This window comes from Platichthys flesus, chromosome 18, assembly GCF_949316205.1.
Source record: "Platichthys flesus chromosome 18, fPlaFle2.1, whole genome shotgun sequence".
NCBI classification, from domain to species: domain Eukaryota; kingdom Metazoa; phylum Chordata; class Actinopteri; order Pleuronectiformes; family Pleuronectidae; genus Platichthys; species Platichthys flesus.
The window spans coordinates 13,235,762-13,250,190 of record NC_084962.1 but is presented as its reverse complement, the minus strand read 5'-3'; the positions used below and the strand labels follow the sequence as shown (position 1 = coordinate 13,250,190).

At 40.3% G+C, this 14,429-nt stretch overlaps 1 protein-coding gene across 1 annotated transcript; it reads left to right on the top strand.

Moving 5' to 3' along the window:
* Positions 1 to 9,535: 9,535 nt before the first annotated feature.
* fam110c (family with sequence similarity 110 member C) lies at positions 9,536 to 13,487 on the top strand. Its single transcript, XM_062412124.1, has one exon. It carries the CDS (start codon positions 9,648 to 9,650, stop codon positions 10,629 to 10,631), a length of 984 nt encoding a protein of 327 aa, XP_062268108.1. The 5' UTR covers positions 9,536 to 9,647; the 3' UTR covers positions 10,632 to 13,487.
* The last annotated feature ends 942 nt before the right edge of the window (positions 13,488 to 14,429 follow it).

The following is a 14,429-nucleotide window of genomic DNA, read 5'->3' as shown; positions in this document are numbered from 1 at the left end:
GTTGATAATAAATGTTAAAGTTAGAGGGAGAAAAATAAACCTTAATCCTCTCGTGAAAGAGCATCTCTGATCCCTCTGCAATGTCAATTAGAGACCCAACCTGGCTACAGTCAAACCATTAACAAGTGTAAATCAACCGTCAAGACTAACCAACTCCACACTTTCTATGATGTCATAGTGCAACACTGGCAAGTACGCGCTTGAGACTGTAAGAGCCCCATGGACGTTAAGATGCAATGTTCCAGACGTATAGATTCCTTATAATGCTTTGCTAATTCCTGGTGTGAAATTCAAAGGTCATGAGAAAATACTGGACCCGGAGAGAGTGAGATATATTTAACAACAGATTACAAGTTGTTGTAAAACATACATTTTTCCTTTAATGTGACAGGGAAACGTCCGTATTGCCAACTGGAAAATAGGTTTAGTGAGTTTAAAATCCATGTGTTTAGCAGGTCCATAGAGTCAGACTTATGTCAGTGATTTAAAGAAGTAGAATGGAAGCATATACTTAGGCCAAGGCCCAAAAGTCTTCTTATGAAACCACATTTCAAACAACTACATCCACATTTTTATTTGGATCTGCACCAAATGAACACATTCCTACAATTTTTCATCTTATCATCAGGAACCATGAATTATTCATTGAGAAATTAAATGAAGTAGCTGAAAAACCTTTTATCTCGCAGTGTTACAGAAAGTTAAACAAAAAAACTCTGCTCCATGACCCACACCTAATCCTTCCACCAATTTGTATGGAAATTTGTCCAGTGGCATTTTGTGTAATCCTGCTAACTAAAGCTGCTTTCAGACATGCACTGAACTCCGGAGATCCTTCACAGTTTCTCTGGAGGAGGTGTTTGTGTGGGCGCACAGGTCTGAGTGAGGGCCTCTGGATTATCTGTGGAAACAAGGTGAAAAAGCGACGACACACACCTAGAGGTCACCAACGAAGGTGTCAAGAGAGTTTGTGGGGATAAGAGCCTGTGCCGATGTTGATGTGAGCGGAAAATGTAGATCCTGCCTATATGAAGGCTGCGCCACCCTTCCCCTGAATCCTGTGGAGAATCAGCTGTTGTTGTTGATGTCTCCGAGCAGAGTGCAAAGTGCGGAGAAGGTCGGCACCCAATTCTCTGGAGATCCTCCGAAGGAATACAAGATAAAAGGGCGAAACACAGATGCAAACATAACCTTCTTGGCGAAGGTAACAGCACTGTTGTGAGGCCAAGGCATGTTGGCTCATGGCCTCGATCAGGCTTTTGTTTCCCAGTTATGTTGACGTCTACAACTCTGAATCTTGGACAGTGTAAGAAAGACAGAGCGGGAGAAACTGTGATGTTATTTGTACGGAACACGAGTGTGTGAAGAAAGTGTGGCCAAACAAACGCCTGTTTACATGCGTGTTTTGTTTTCTTTTAGTCTTCCGTGTTCTCACCATTTAAGTATAGGTTAGTGTTCACAATGCCTCAATAAATAAATAAATAAATAAACATAAAAAGTAAATGTGAATAGCAATGAGGTGTAGCTTTAGTGTTTCCACCCTTGGGGACCATCAGAGGGATACACAACCGCAGCATCCTGCACAGCCACACATCTGGACGTTACTGGGAGCCATAACGGAAATAGTTAGACCTGTAATGACCAAGAACAAGTTCTGGCGACTGAATAAAATTCAAGAGGATTTTTATTCCGGATGTCCTTAACTGCAGCCCTCAAACCTAAAAGAAAGACAAACAGCATAGAAAGACTGAAGAGAAGCAGCAGAGAAGAAATACACCTCCTGAATTTGGAAAAACAGCATCACCAGGTGCAATGCACTGAGATAAGTTCAAACTTAATCTGAACAGTGTCATGGTTCTCTGGGCAGCTGTATTTAGCCTGAGTCCTTAGAAACTAGAACACACAATTTGCATCCCGTGTGCTCAGGTGGTAGAGCTGGTCGTCCCCTAACCAGAGCGTGGGCCGTACAATCCCAGTCTCCCTCGTTTGGCGTGACTAAATGTCCTCGGGCAAGTAACTGAACCCTAAATTGCAGACTTTGCCGCTGTGTGCGAGTGATAGAGGGAGGGCGCCACATAAATACAGATCATTTAAATAAAAGGATCGTAAAGTGATGGTGCATGCACTGCTTTGTGAGTGCATCTCTCGAGGTCAGGACAAGGATATTACAAGTCAACCAACAGTAAACTCAAAGTTTGAATGTTTGTTTCTAAAAAAAAACATTTGTTTTTGAAATTATCATCACTGTTTCATTGAAAGCGGCCTCTGATGTGCCTCTGAGGAATTTCTGAGGAGGTTTGTTTCTGTTTAATTATGAGGAGGGGGGCTGAGAGAGGGGGAAATGTTTTAAATTTGACAATGAGATACAGATGCAGAAGATACAGACGAGATTCGGCACAGTCGGAACAGACTGACGTGAATGGAAAAAATGTTCTCGGTTCATACTAATAAAACAAACAGATGAGTAATTCTACTGGATGAACGACAAGAAATAGCTTAATCCCGCCAGAAAGGCCAGACATGACTGCGTCTGATGGGCGGGGGAGATATTGAATATTTTATGATTTAGGATTAAGGTGTACATTTAGACTAGAACCTGCTGGATTGTTTCCCCTTGGATCCTGAAAGACACTTGGGGATTTGTAGTATCTCTTTCAAGGTTTGTATTTACCTCCATCTGTCTGCATATTTCTTAAAACAGATGGATTTGTAATCCATATGAGGGAGCTTCAGTTGTCCCAAGTGGGCCAGACAGTGTTGAGGATATATGCGGTATTGTATTAACCAATCCTCCTGCATGTTGCATCATACTAAAAGTTACCGTTTGCACGTCAAAACTTTAAAAAACCTGTCTTTGGTTTTCTATGAACTGTGAATCAATTTGAGTTTCATTAAAATAAAGGAAGCTGGGCTGCTTTGGGAGGAATGGTTCCATGTTTTTAATGGCTGTCTTAACTGTTCAAAGGGCATTTACTTAATCTTGGAAAAATCTTACAAATCAAGTGAGACAGCCAGTAAATGAGAGATTTTTCATCCCCGTCATAACCTACAGCCATTACTAGGTTTATGTTCTCTAAGCCTTATTACGTACTGAGCTCAGCATCATCATCTGGGCCAAACTATGAACATATTTCCTTTAAATAAAATTACATGGAATAAGTGAATCCAACTCTTGGAGACATCAACAATGTATTTTCATACTCCATCTTAACACACTGAAAAAAACTCTGTATGGTTGAAAACCTTTCATATGTAACTTAAAGATGATATGTACTATATTCATTGTCACCAGATGACTCACTTGCACCTGCTCCTACTATTTGAAGTTGGAACAACTTGGCACAGATAAAAGTAAACATAATTTAAGATTAACAGATTTTGTAAAGAATGATACAATTACCAAAGTTTACAGTGTACAGTCCACAGGTGTTGAAAAGACCAGTGCCCCCTAAAGACACAGCCGGAAGTCCAACGGTCCAATGGATCTGTACTATTTCATTTGGCGGCTGCTCTTGTTGGTGTCTGAGCTTTAATCACTAAATGATTAAAGTGTTTTTTGAACCCTATTGTAGTAATTATGTTGCTGCTGCGAACACGGCACACTCTCAGCAGGCCTGCATGGCGGCTGGCGACTAGCTGCCAACCCTCGTTAGCATAACTTTGTGCGTAGGTGAAAGATTCAGATTAAGATTAAGATGCATTTATTAGTCCCAAACACATGCACAGACATGCACAGGCACACTCATGCAGGTAGGGAAATTTAACCTCTGCTTTTGACCCATCTGGTGCAGGACACACAGAGCAGTGAGCGACCATGTACGGCGCACAGGGAGCAGATGTCGGGGGAGTAAGGTGCCTTGCTCAGGGGCACTAGACAGGGTAGGGAGAATCCTCTTGGAGTTTTGGACAGATCAATCCAGGTTCGTCTTTTTGTTGTTTCTCCGTGGAGTCGAACCAGAGACGAACCAGAGACCTTTTCTGCCCATAGTCCAAGTTTCTGCCACTAGTCTTTACTTGTCTTGATTAGTGAAAACCACATCAGCTCATGTCTTTTGGCCCCTTGTTTGCTGCTTTGATATTTAGTCAATTACAACCATTCCGCTTTTCTGACATCCCACAGTTTGCTTTTCATCTTCCCCCAATTATGAGGCATTTGAGCGATGGATGTTACAGCTGTTCTTCTACAGAAAATCCAATTGACTACAGGGTATGCTTCCATTTAATTACATTTTGTATTCCCTTTTTAGCCTTTTATTCATGCACGGATTTGTTGTAAACGTAAACTTTACTATAATCTGGGCAATATTAGTTCATAGATGCGAAGAAAAAATAGGATGTTTTGAGTGTGCTCATAGTTACAGATTTGAATAGAGGACGTTGTTAGCAACAAGCAACAAGAGATTTCTCCAGGGCATAGATATATATTAGCTTAGACAAGTAAAAATTTAGCACTAACTGTTATGATGTCCAGGCCCACTATGGTCTAACAAGTAGGATTTCATTAGGGTGTATAATAACTCAGGACTTCAGATATGTCTTTGTTCCCTCAAGTATGGCTCTAATTACTTTCAAAGTTATTTTCTGCTAAAGTAATGTAACTGATTGTATCCCCGGTGTGCTGCAGTTCCTCAGCACAGTGAGAGATTTGAATCACTTCAATATGATCTGGGAAAAATAAGCAGAGCAGCTGTATTTTCAAAGAAGCTGCCCTTGTGTTAATTCTCATTAAGCTGCAGAATTTATCCATCTATTAAATTGGGATTGTTGTTTTATATACAGAGTAAACTGCAATGTAAATGATGGGCCTGTATTAATTAGTTTAACTATTGTTTACACAAGACTATCCGACGACATTCAAAAACAAATGTCAGCTTGTGTTGCGCTTCATTAGCAAGATTTAATAGTCAATTAAACTGCCATAAAGTTTGTTTTGTGCAGCAGGGATGCACAAGTTTGTCATTGCTCTATGGCATCACTGTTTAGTGAAGTTACAAACAAAGCATTAATACAGATTCACAATAAGCAAAGTGCATACAAACACATTCTCTGTTGTGAAATATGTGATAATTTACAAAATATCGAAAAACATTTTCAACATTAGATCTAGGCCTTGGTAGTTGTGGGGAAAAAAACTATTTTTTTGAACAGATAATCTTATCACACTGCTGTATCTTCCATCTAATTCTCCAGTAAAATTGGTTGTAAATAGTAATGTGATGCCATAAAACGAGGTCAGGCAATATGATTGACAGCTGTGATTGGTCGAGCGCATGTTTTGACAGGACCTTGAAATTGCTGCTTATTCCCAAATCGCCATTTCCCAATCTCCAGATGTGCAAGGTAGCGTCGTTGGTATCAAGTATATTTTGGCTCGATTTCTGGATAGTGGGAGCAAGTGGAGACAAGTTGCAGATCTTTATACACAGTCTATGGTTCTCCATCGTCGCTCTGTTTTAAATTACCTTGAACTCATGAGTCAAAGATCTGTCTCTTTACCACGTCGTCACTTACATTTTCTGCTGTTTGGTGCTGGCCTGGTAGCGCACAGTGGGTTCATAAGAGCTTCTAAACCAAAACCAGCTGCCTGCTGTGGTTGAAAACAAACGACGATGATAGCAGGGAGAGGAAAGAAAAACAGTTAAGCTAAGGTGTGTAATAACGGCAAAATGAGCTGTGAGACAAAGCTTAGTGGAGCTAAAGAATTCTGCAGAATCGGGTGATAATTCTCCGTAGGTTTATCACCATGGACGACGTCTTCACATTTGGCTCAACATTATTACTTGATCTGTTGCGAGAATGAAAATGTTGATCCAAGAGGCTCTGAATGTCTGCACCGTGTTATGTCTATTGCTCAATCAATAAAACATATTCTCTTCATGTTGTTTTCTGTCCTGAGACAAAAACAACAGCGAAATGAAGTAAAAAGAAATGTGAATTCAAATATTTGATGTTTAATGAAATTTATAGTCAGATGAGCCTCTGATAAATAGCCCCAGACTAACTAAGTGGGAGGTGATAGTGACCTTATATTCCTTGAAATTAGCGCAGAATGCATAATAACAAATTATGACCTACTTTACATAACACTCAAACAATAGCCGCAAGTAAAAGCTGTCTGCAGCAATTACACCTAATAATGTGCAATCCATGTTTTATTAGAGTCAGCCAGTTTCATTCACGTATCGAGGATGGTTGGTAATTATTGTGAATGAATCAGTAAAAACACAATTAGCAGACGATGCAGTCCTGCATTAAAGTGGAGAATGTGTCTCTCTGAGTCTCAGCGGCATAAGTCAATAATTAAATACTGGAATGGCGAGAAGGCTCAAGGGATAAAGGGACTAATGGTGTCAGTGCTGCTTGCTCTGCTCCGTCCCTGCTCTGTTTCTGTGTGTGTGTGTGTGTGTGTGTGTGTGTGTGTGTGTGTGTTTGTGTGTGTGTGTGTGTTTACTAATGTACTTTATCTTTTTTACTGAGAAAGTTAGAGACAAGATAACAAGAAATTACGGAAGAAGGACACAAATAATCACATGCATCAAATATCCCTTGGCTTTCGGGGCCAACAGTGCTGTTACAGGGTTAATGGTGAATGTCTTCCTATTACTCTCCTCCTATTTTGCCCTTAGACTGTTAACAACGATTTAAATGCCCCAAAAACATCTTATAAATCAGACAAGCAGTCATCTTTTTACAGGTTGATCAAACGAACATTATTACATGTTTGGAGTCTTTTTTGAGGAAGATAAATCCAATAATCACTCAACCTTCATCTCCATCTTTGGTCTCCACCCAACAAGATTAAGATCTGATCCTGAACCTTTTAAACGCTCTAAGATGTTTACCAGCCAGTTGTTAACTTTGTTTGCCTGCAGTGTGGTGCTCGGCAGGTGGCGCACAGTGGATTTTAATGGCCATTTAGCTGCTGTGGCTAACAATGAAACTTGTGAGAGCGGAGGCATTTAAGTTGTAAAAGAAAAACAATGAGCTGAAAGAGGCTATGAAGTCCATAAAGAGAGTTGCATAAGTCTCTGCGGGTTAATCATGTAAAATGAGTCATTTAATTCATTGTTACTTGTTAAAAATGTAATATTTTTATTGGCCAATTATTTATACAATTATTCACACCACAACCTCCACATCCAACTCATGTTCCTAATCCTTTTACATCCTCTTAACCTTGTCATGGCTGTGAAGGATCATTAATCATAGTCACACCGCCGGCCTGCGCGAGACTTCAACTGCATCGGACCTCGAAATCTGAGAATTCATTTTGAGGACATCATGATTTAATTGAAGCGGTGATCAAGGAAGGATAAAGTACAAGTAAACACTGCTGAATCCCCAAACGAGCTGTTCGGCCTGATTTTAGGGAAGCCGGTCAAAGAAATCACATGGCTGAATAAGAGCAATCAACACGAAACCCAGATGTGGTGCGATGATTATGCACCAGCGAAAAAGTATGAGTCCACTTAAATGATTTGAGAGGAATCAATGAAAAGGTCTTCGGGTCATTCTCTGTCAGTCCTCGTTAAACTCACAAGCAGAAAGATAAACAAAGACGGCTCGTTTTCTGGTGCGGTTACACACTCAGTCTGTGGTGTTTGATCTTAAAAGAGAGTAAGTGAGGATTTGAATCTGATTCAGTCTCGGAAGGCAATTAAGCCAAAGGCACGCAATACTTCAGCCTAACGACTCTCACCGGGTGCATTCTGGTGCTGCCCTCTGCCTTTTGAGTGAGTGAACCTGGCGACTGGTGACTTAAGTGTTCATTTTGTCAACAGATGTTTTGGATTCCAGTTCAGTGAATGTTTGCAATTACACGAGGAAGCAAAGAACAGTGATTCCGTTGTTACTCTTAAATTTTTTATGATGGGATTTGCAATTTTCTTCTTTAACTTCGATCCATCGCGTTCAAACCTTGATCTTGCAGCCCTGGCAGCCAAGAGGGGTTTGGACATACTTTCTGAATACTCTGTCAATGCATGAGACTTATGCAGTGTGAAATGAGTGTTATGGAAACATGTGCAGGCTTGCATTGATTAAAACTGTTGCTGCCCTCTCTCTTTGAAAACACACATACACACACAACCCAACTGGCATAATGCCATCCAAATGACTAGGTAATGCTGCAGTCACTTCCAATGTTGTTAATTAGGTATAGTAAAGTCCCGTCCAGAGAGGGAGGTCTTTGAAATAAATCCATTGAGGTAGGAGGTGCTGTTCCCTAGGGAGAACACCTTATACCCATCATTTAGTGCAGGGATGTCCATATTTGTTATATTAGAGTTTTCCATTCATTATAGCAGGTTTCTATCCCTTCACTGTCCACTATAATGTTCAAAATAGACAGAAGACATGATAGCTGCAAGTCATATAGTGTATAAACAAGTCAACGTCTTTCACTTATCTCGAAAGCCTTTCCATCTTTGCACACTTCCAAACCAAACAGGCGGATATCTGAATTGTTCTTTAGTATTATTATGCACAGATGAAAAGAGGTAAATAGGCATCAGATACTAAAAACAGGATATTTAGTGAAAGCAGACCACCTTTTTTAGGATATAATTCAGTGTTTAATGGTTTCAGCTGACTGACGCACATCCAGAAATTGACTCAATTGACGCACACAGATTTTTCTGTGCAGATGCTCATAAATGTGTTTTGTGCACTATACCTGAAGAGCCCAACAACAGATTACACAATACAAAACTATTCCTTTTTTTTTACTTTGTTGTCAGCTATTTTAACAAGCATGTGGGATGTGTTGGAATCTAGGACGTATTAATAATGATATTAGTTCATGACCTGAAAACGTAAGTGCAGTGTTTTATGACGGATTTAAGGTTATAAAGGCAGTGAATATTCATTCAAGATTCACCTTTAAGAACTGAGCTTTATAGGGAAATGCAGTCATTCCAGCAACAGATAGTGAAAATGAGGAAAACAAAAGAACATGTGAAAATATATGAAATAGGCAATAAAATAGAATTTAATTCTAATAAAGGTTCAGAGAAAATATATTATAAACCTTTTACCAGAGATGGCAATATTATTGGTCAACCATGGATTTCTTGAATATGGGCTGATGCAGCACTGTAAAAACCTATCAAAGGTTTTTCCTCTTTCACAACACTGCTTTAAATACTTTGCCTAAAAATAACTGTCGTTAACTGTTCCTGCCTTGACAGTCACCATGTGACACATCACACACTGTGGATGCTTTGAGGATGAATAGGCTGGGAGCAGCACTTATTGTGCAACATTATTGGAACAACCGTGACAGCTTCTAGAGTAAATCATTTGCTAAAGGAGATATAGATTTATTAGATAAAACTGAATTTAATCCTGTATTGAGCAACATGGATATTAAGTTCATATTTCCTCCAGGACAGGAGAGAGGAACACAAGCCAGCAGTGTCAGCTTGCATTACTCTCACTTGCTGGTATCAGGTGTACTTTGAGCAAACTTGTGTTTGGTTGAAACTGGCCTTGCACAGTATGGGTGGGGTGGCGTGGTGTGTGTTTGCACAGACAAGGTGGAATCTGTTCTGATACGTGCTCGGGCAAGGACCGGGCTCGAATGGAATCTATTTTTTTCCCCCTACCGCCAACACTTGAGAGGCTGCACACCGGGGTATTCTTTGGGAATGTCTGAGTTAAATGTCACGATGGAGGCGACCAGTCACCCCACAAAGATCCTGGAGAAGGGTCCCGAGTACCTTCGAAAGCAAATGGAGCTGGAGGGGGAGACCAGAGGACACATGAGCGCAGTGGAGAGGTTGGCTGCGAGCAAACCCAAGTATGTGAAGAGCCAGCAGGTGGTCAACTCCATCCAGGAGCCTGCGATCAGTCTGGGGTCAGCTTCGGTGAGCAGCACGGGGTCGTCCACCCGGAGCTCGAACCGAGAAAGGAATGTTCTCGCAGCGGGTGGTGGTGGGAAAAGTTGCTCACCGGGGCAGGTAGGGCGCACCAGCTCCAAAAAGCGCCCGGACTCTCTTCTGCTCTACCGGCAGAAATGTGAGCTCCTGGGGGGTGCAGCAAAAGACAGGAAACACCATATAACACGTAAGCGGCTGGCGAACAACACTGTGAACAAAAATGCCCCGTTACTTAAGGAGTGTGAGTCTGAGGGAGATAAGCAATCGGGCGCCGCCACACCTGAGGACCGCGGCGCGCAGGGAGCGCAGCCGTGGAGGAGGAGGGGGGTCGAGTCTGGGACAAAGGTGACAGCGGCTCTCCTCACTGTCCCCGAGGGCGAGAGGAGGTCCGGCAGGGGCGTGGGTCGCTCCCACTCGGACATCAGCTCCAGGTACTCCAAGAACTTCGCAGACTTCGACGCTTTCTTCATGTACTGCGGGCTGGACGGCGAGATCATCGAGTCCCTGGGGCGGGAGAACTTCTCCGCGCGCTCGGAGGAGATCGCGATCAAATTCCGCAGCGTGAGCGTGTCCACGACGGAGGGGGGCTTCTCCAAGAGCAGCGGGGACAGCGACGGGCTGCTGCAGGTGGAGCTGCAAGACAACATACGCCAGGGGACGTCGGTGATCGAGCGCAATGCACGGATTATCAAGTGGCTGTACAGCTGCAAAAACGCCAAAGACACTGGGAAGAAGTTACGAGACCTTAACTGAATGTTGTTTCCTTCCTGCAGTGGCATATGCACGTCTACCTGTGCATATAAAACCCTTAAATGTGTGTGTTGGTGTGTGTGTGTGTGTGTGTGTGTGTGTGTGTGTGTGTGTGTGTGTGTGTGTGTGTGTGTGTGTGTGTGTGTGTGTGTGTGTGTATGAAAACTAACCAACTAACATTCTATATCTTGAAAGTGTTTCTTTACTTGTCATTTAGATTGTAAACCAGGTGCATTATTCTCAGTCAGAGGGCGGTTCTGTGTCAAAGGTCAAGACTTTGTGCTGGAGTCAAAAATGAAACCAAGATCAAAATGTTGATTTTATCACGATAATTATCATATTTTTATCAGAAGTTCATGAGCGGCATTGGTGGATTTAAACTCTTCTTTGTGAGCGGAGGATAACGAACATGATAAACATTATACACATCTGAGGTTGATCAAGTATGTGTTATTATGCCTCATCACTGTGTTTGCACAATGCATAAGCATTATGTTAATATTTATTGGACTTTTGTTATGTTGCTATTGATGAAAATTATATTGGCATGATAATCAATACGATTTTATCGCCCAGCCCTATTCATGCATATGTGCCCGCATTAGCACACACAAACACACACACACACACACTCACACACACACACACACACACACACACCATGGCATTCAAATTCAGATTAGTTTAACAATTTCTTTGATACCAACATCAAAATTGGTAAACTAACTCTCACAATGGGATTTGTCACAATATGCCAATCCAAAAACATTATAGCAATGCCTTATACCTGATCTGTAAAGAATTACTTTCGTCACTAAGTATTTTGTTATTTGTTCCAATTTATAAACCCTCAATAAACCCAATTTAAAGGGCCTTGGCGGCGCGATTTCAGTAATCCCAAAATATAATGACTTAGAGTTCATGTTGTGGCATTGAGATTCTTGCCAGAAACATTCCATGATGTCTAATACTGATGTTCATTAGTTATATTACTCAGCAGGGCCTGAAAGCAGCCTTAATCAAAACTTAACATATGCATGCACACACCGGCAAACAAACACACACAGCTTCATCTTAAAAATGTCAATAAGGCAGCTGTTGAAGAGGCCAAGTGTTTCTGGTCAATCATTACATTTAGTTACATTCAGACCAGAAGGATTTGTAACATGTTGTTATTTTCCAGCCCCTGAATCCGTTGTTTTGTGGGTCCTGTGTGGGAGGAGAGGAATGTCCCCTATAATCTGAGGGGTTTATGTCCACTGACCCGTTTAACTCTATCTCCACTTCACGCCAGAGCTCTGCCGGGTTTCATCTCCTCACCAGAGTCTGTCTGTTTCTGCCTTTTGGCCAACTTCCTTTGACCGATCAAAGCTTGCAGGGTGTACGAGAGGGGAGGGGAAAGACTCATGATGATTTCTTGTTTTAAAAGAATTGTCACTGACACTGTTTCTCTCTCGCACATGGAGAAAACAAACACAACTCAGCTGGGCTAGTGTTGTTGACACACCTTTCACTTCCCCATAAGGCTGAAAGACTACGTCACTCAAAGACAAGCCGTGTCTTGTCTTCTCCGCTCCTCTTTTCCAGAACTCAAAGTGGCTTATTATTCAGTTTTATGATGCAGTTACAAAAATGTTACGTCTCATTTGTATCTCAATATGATAAGTGACTGAACATATATATTCTGCTTGCATTGCTTATATCTTCTTTAATCGGGATTTTGATGTTAAAATGTTACTCTGCCCTCAGACAAATTTGTCATTGACTGAAATAACATTAACTGAAATGTCCTTTACCCTAAGCAAGATAACAGCAAATTTGTGTGAACTTGTTTTATATTGAAGTTCTATAAAGTTTGTAAAAGTGAATCATTGCATAACTTTATTTAAGGAAACAATGTTGGATAGTTTGTGCTCGTATCATCCGTCTCAAGTTTACGTGATTGATATCTATTAGGCTTTAAATGTTACCTTTTAAATAGTTATCTGTGTTTCCAATAATTTGTTTTATCAATTGAAAGGAAATATGTGAAATATTTGAATGTCCCACAGCAGACGTGAAAACCTTTGGATTTCCGGTACATTTCCTAAAGGGGGCAGTATTTGATAACAAGATTGAACCCAAGTTTGCAACGTTTGCACACAGGTATTGGCAGTGTAGTTCAGAGAAGAGCTTAGGTTGATGTTGATACAAAATGATTTTGTTACCTGGTAACTGGAGTTGCCAGCTGTTGATACTTCACAATCATACTGCAATAGGTGTATCTATATATAGTTTTTTACATTAGCAACTTACATTATAAAATCGTTAAGTGTTCTGATTGAAACCAGGTTTACTGTTAATGCAAAATTCAACAACATTCAATGTCACTCAAAGACAAGGAAACACCTGAGTTGTGCTTCTTCTCTGTTCTTCTTTGGCTGTAGCACAAGTCTATTCCTGAACATTAACCAGGGAACAGCAGGAATGGAGGCAGAACCCATATAATTTAACACTGTGAATGCACTTTACTCAGCGCCATTCTTTTTTTTATTGTGTGTGTCAAAATCAAGGAAACTATGTTGTCATGGCCAGTCATACCAAAACTGGGTTAGGATTAGGGTAAGTTTATCGGAAATTTTTATTATTATTATTATTATTATCATATAGATAGATGGATGGATAGATAGATTTTCATTAACCCCAGTTCTTATACCACTTTGTGTGTCTAACTGAACAGAGCTTTATTAGTAACTGGAGAAATAGAGTGACCTTCATTGTATGAGAGGGGAAATCCAGTAGTATGTTGTGCTGCTAAAGGTGAAATGAAACTACCTTATTTTTTTTCTGTTCATACTGAAATAAAGTGGATTCACTTGGTCTGACGTTTTCTATCACATCTTTATAAAACACCTCATTAGCGTCACACTACAAGCCCTGTGGGGGGGAAATGTTTTTTGAGAAGATTTTTTGAAGATTCCAGATTCATTCACTAGACTGGCACTCAGTAGAGCTCAACAGAGCCATATAGGTTCATCTCTGATCCATGCAGCTTCTTTCTACCAAGTTTTGTGGTTATTGGTCCAGTAGTTTATTACATAAACCTGTTGACTGACAAATCAGAGATTACATTACATGTCTTTTTTTTTTTTTAGATGAAAACATAACCTCCTTAACAGAGGTAATAACACCTCCACACATTGTCACCAGGAAGGAAATGTCACCAACATTAATAATAATTAGAAACACAACAGGAAATTAAGAGTAGAATGAAATGTTTCTAGAATATCTAAATAGCTGACAGGTCATTTTCTGTTGGTCTACTTATCAATTAGTTTATTAAAAGCTCATTGTCCCCTGCTACTTAGTCTAATTAAATTAAATAAAAAAAAATTATATTTAATTTGTTTTATTTATATATATTTTTTAAATATATACATTTTTTCGTTTTTTCATTTATTTTATTTTAAAATATACATAGTATTAGATATTGTGCAATGAATAGGTGGTTGAAGTCCTGCCAACAAAGTTTTTTGTTTGTCTGGTCATGATACACCTGTGTTTCGATTTTGGTGAAGATAGGTCAATGTGAAAGTGTTCAAGGGGTCTCGGGCACCTTTGAAAATCCCTCCAGAATAAATACATTTTCACCACTTTGTATATATATATATATATATATATATATATATATATATATATATATATATATATACTTGTATATACAGTCTATGGCTCGTCTATGGCTCGTTCCTGTGGCCCAGGGAGCGCATTTCTCCGCACTGGTTCAGGGGTAAATGATGCTGGTCTTCACAGTTGACTGAC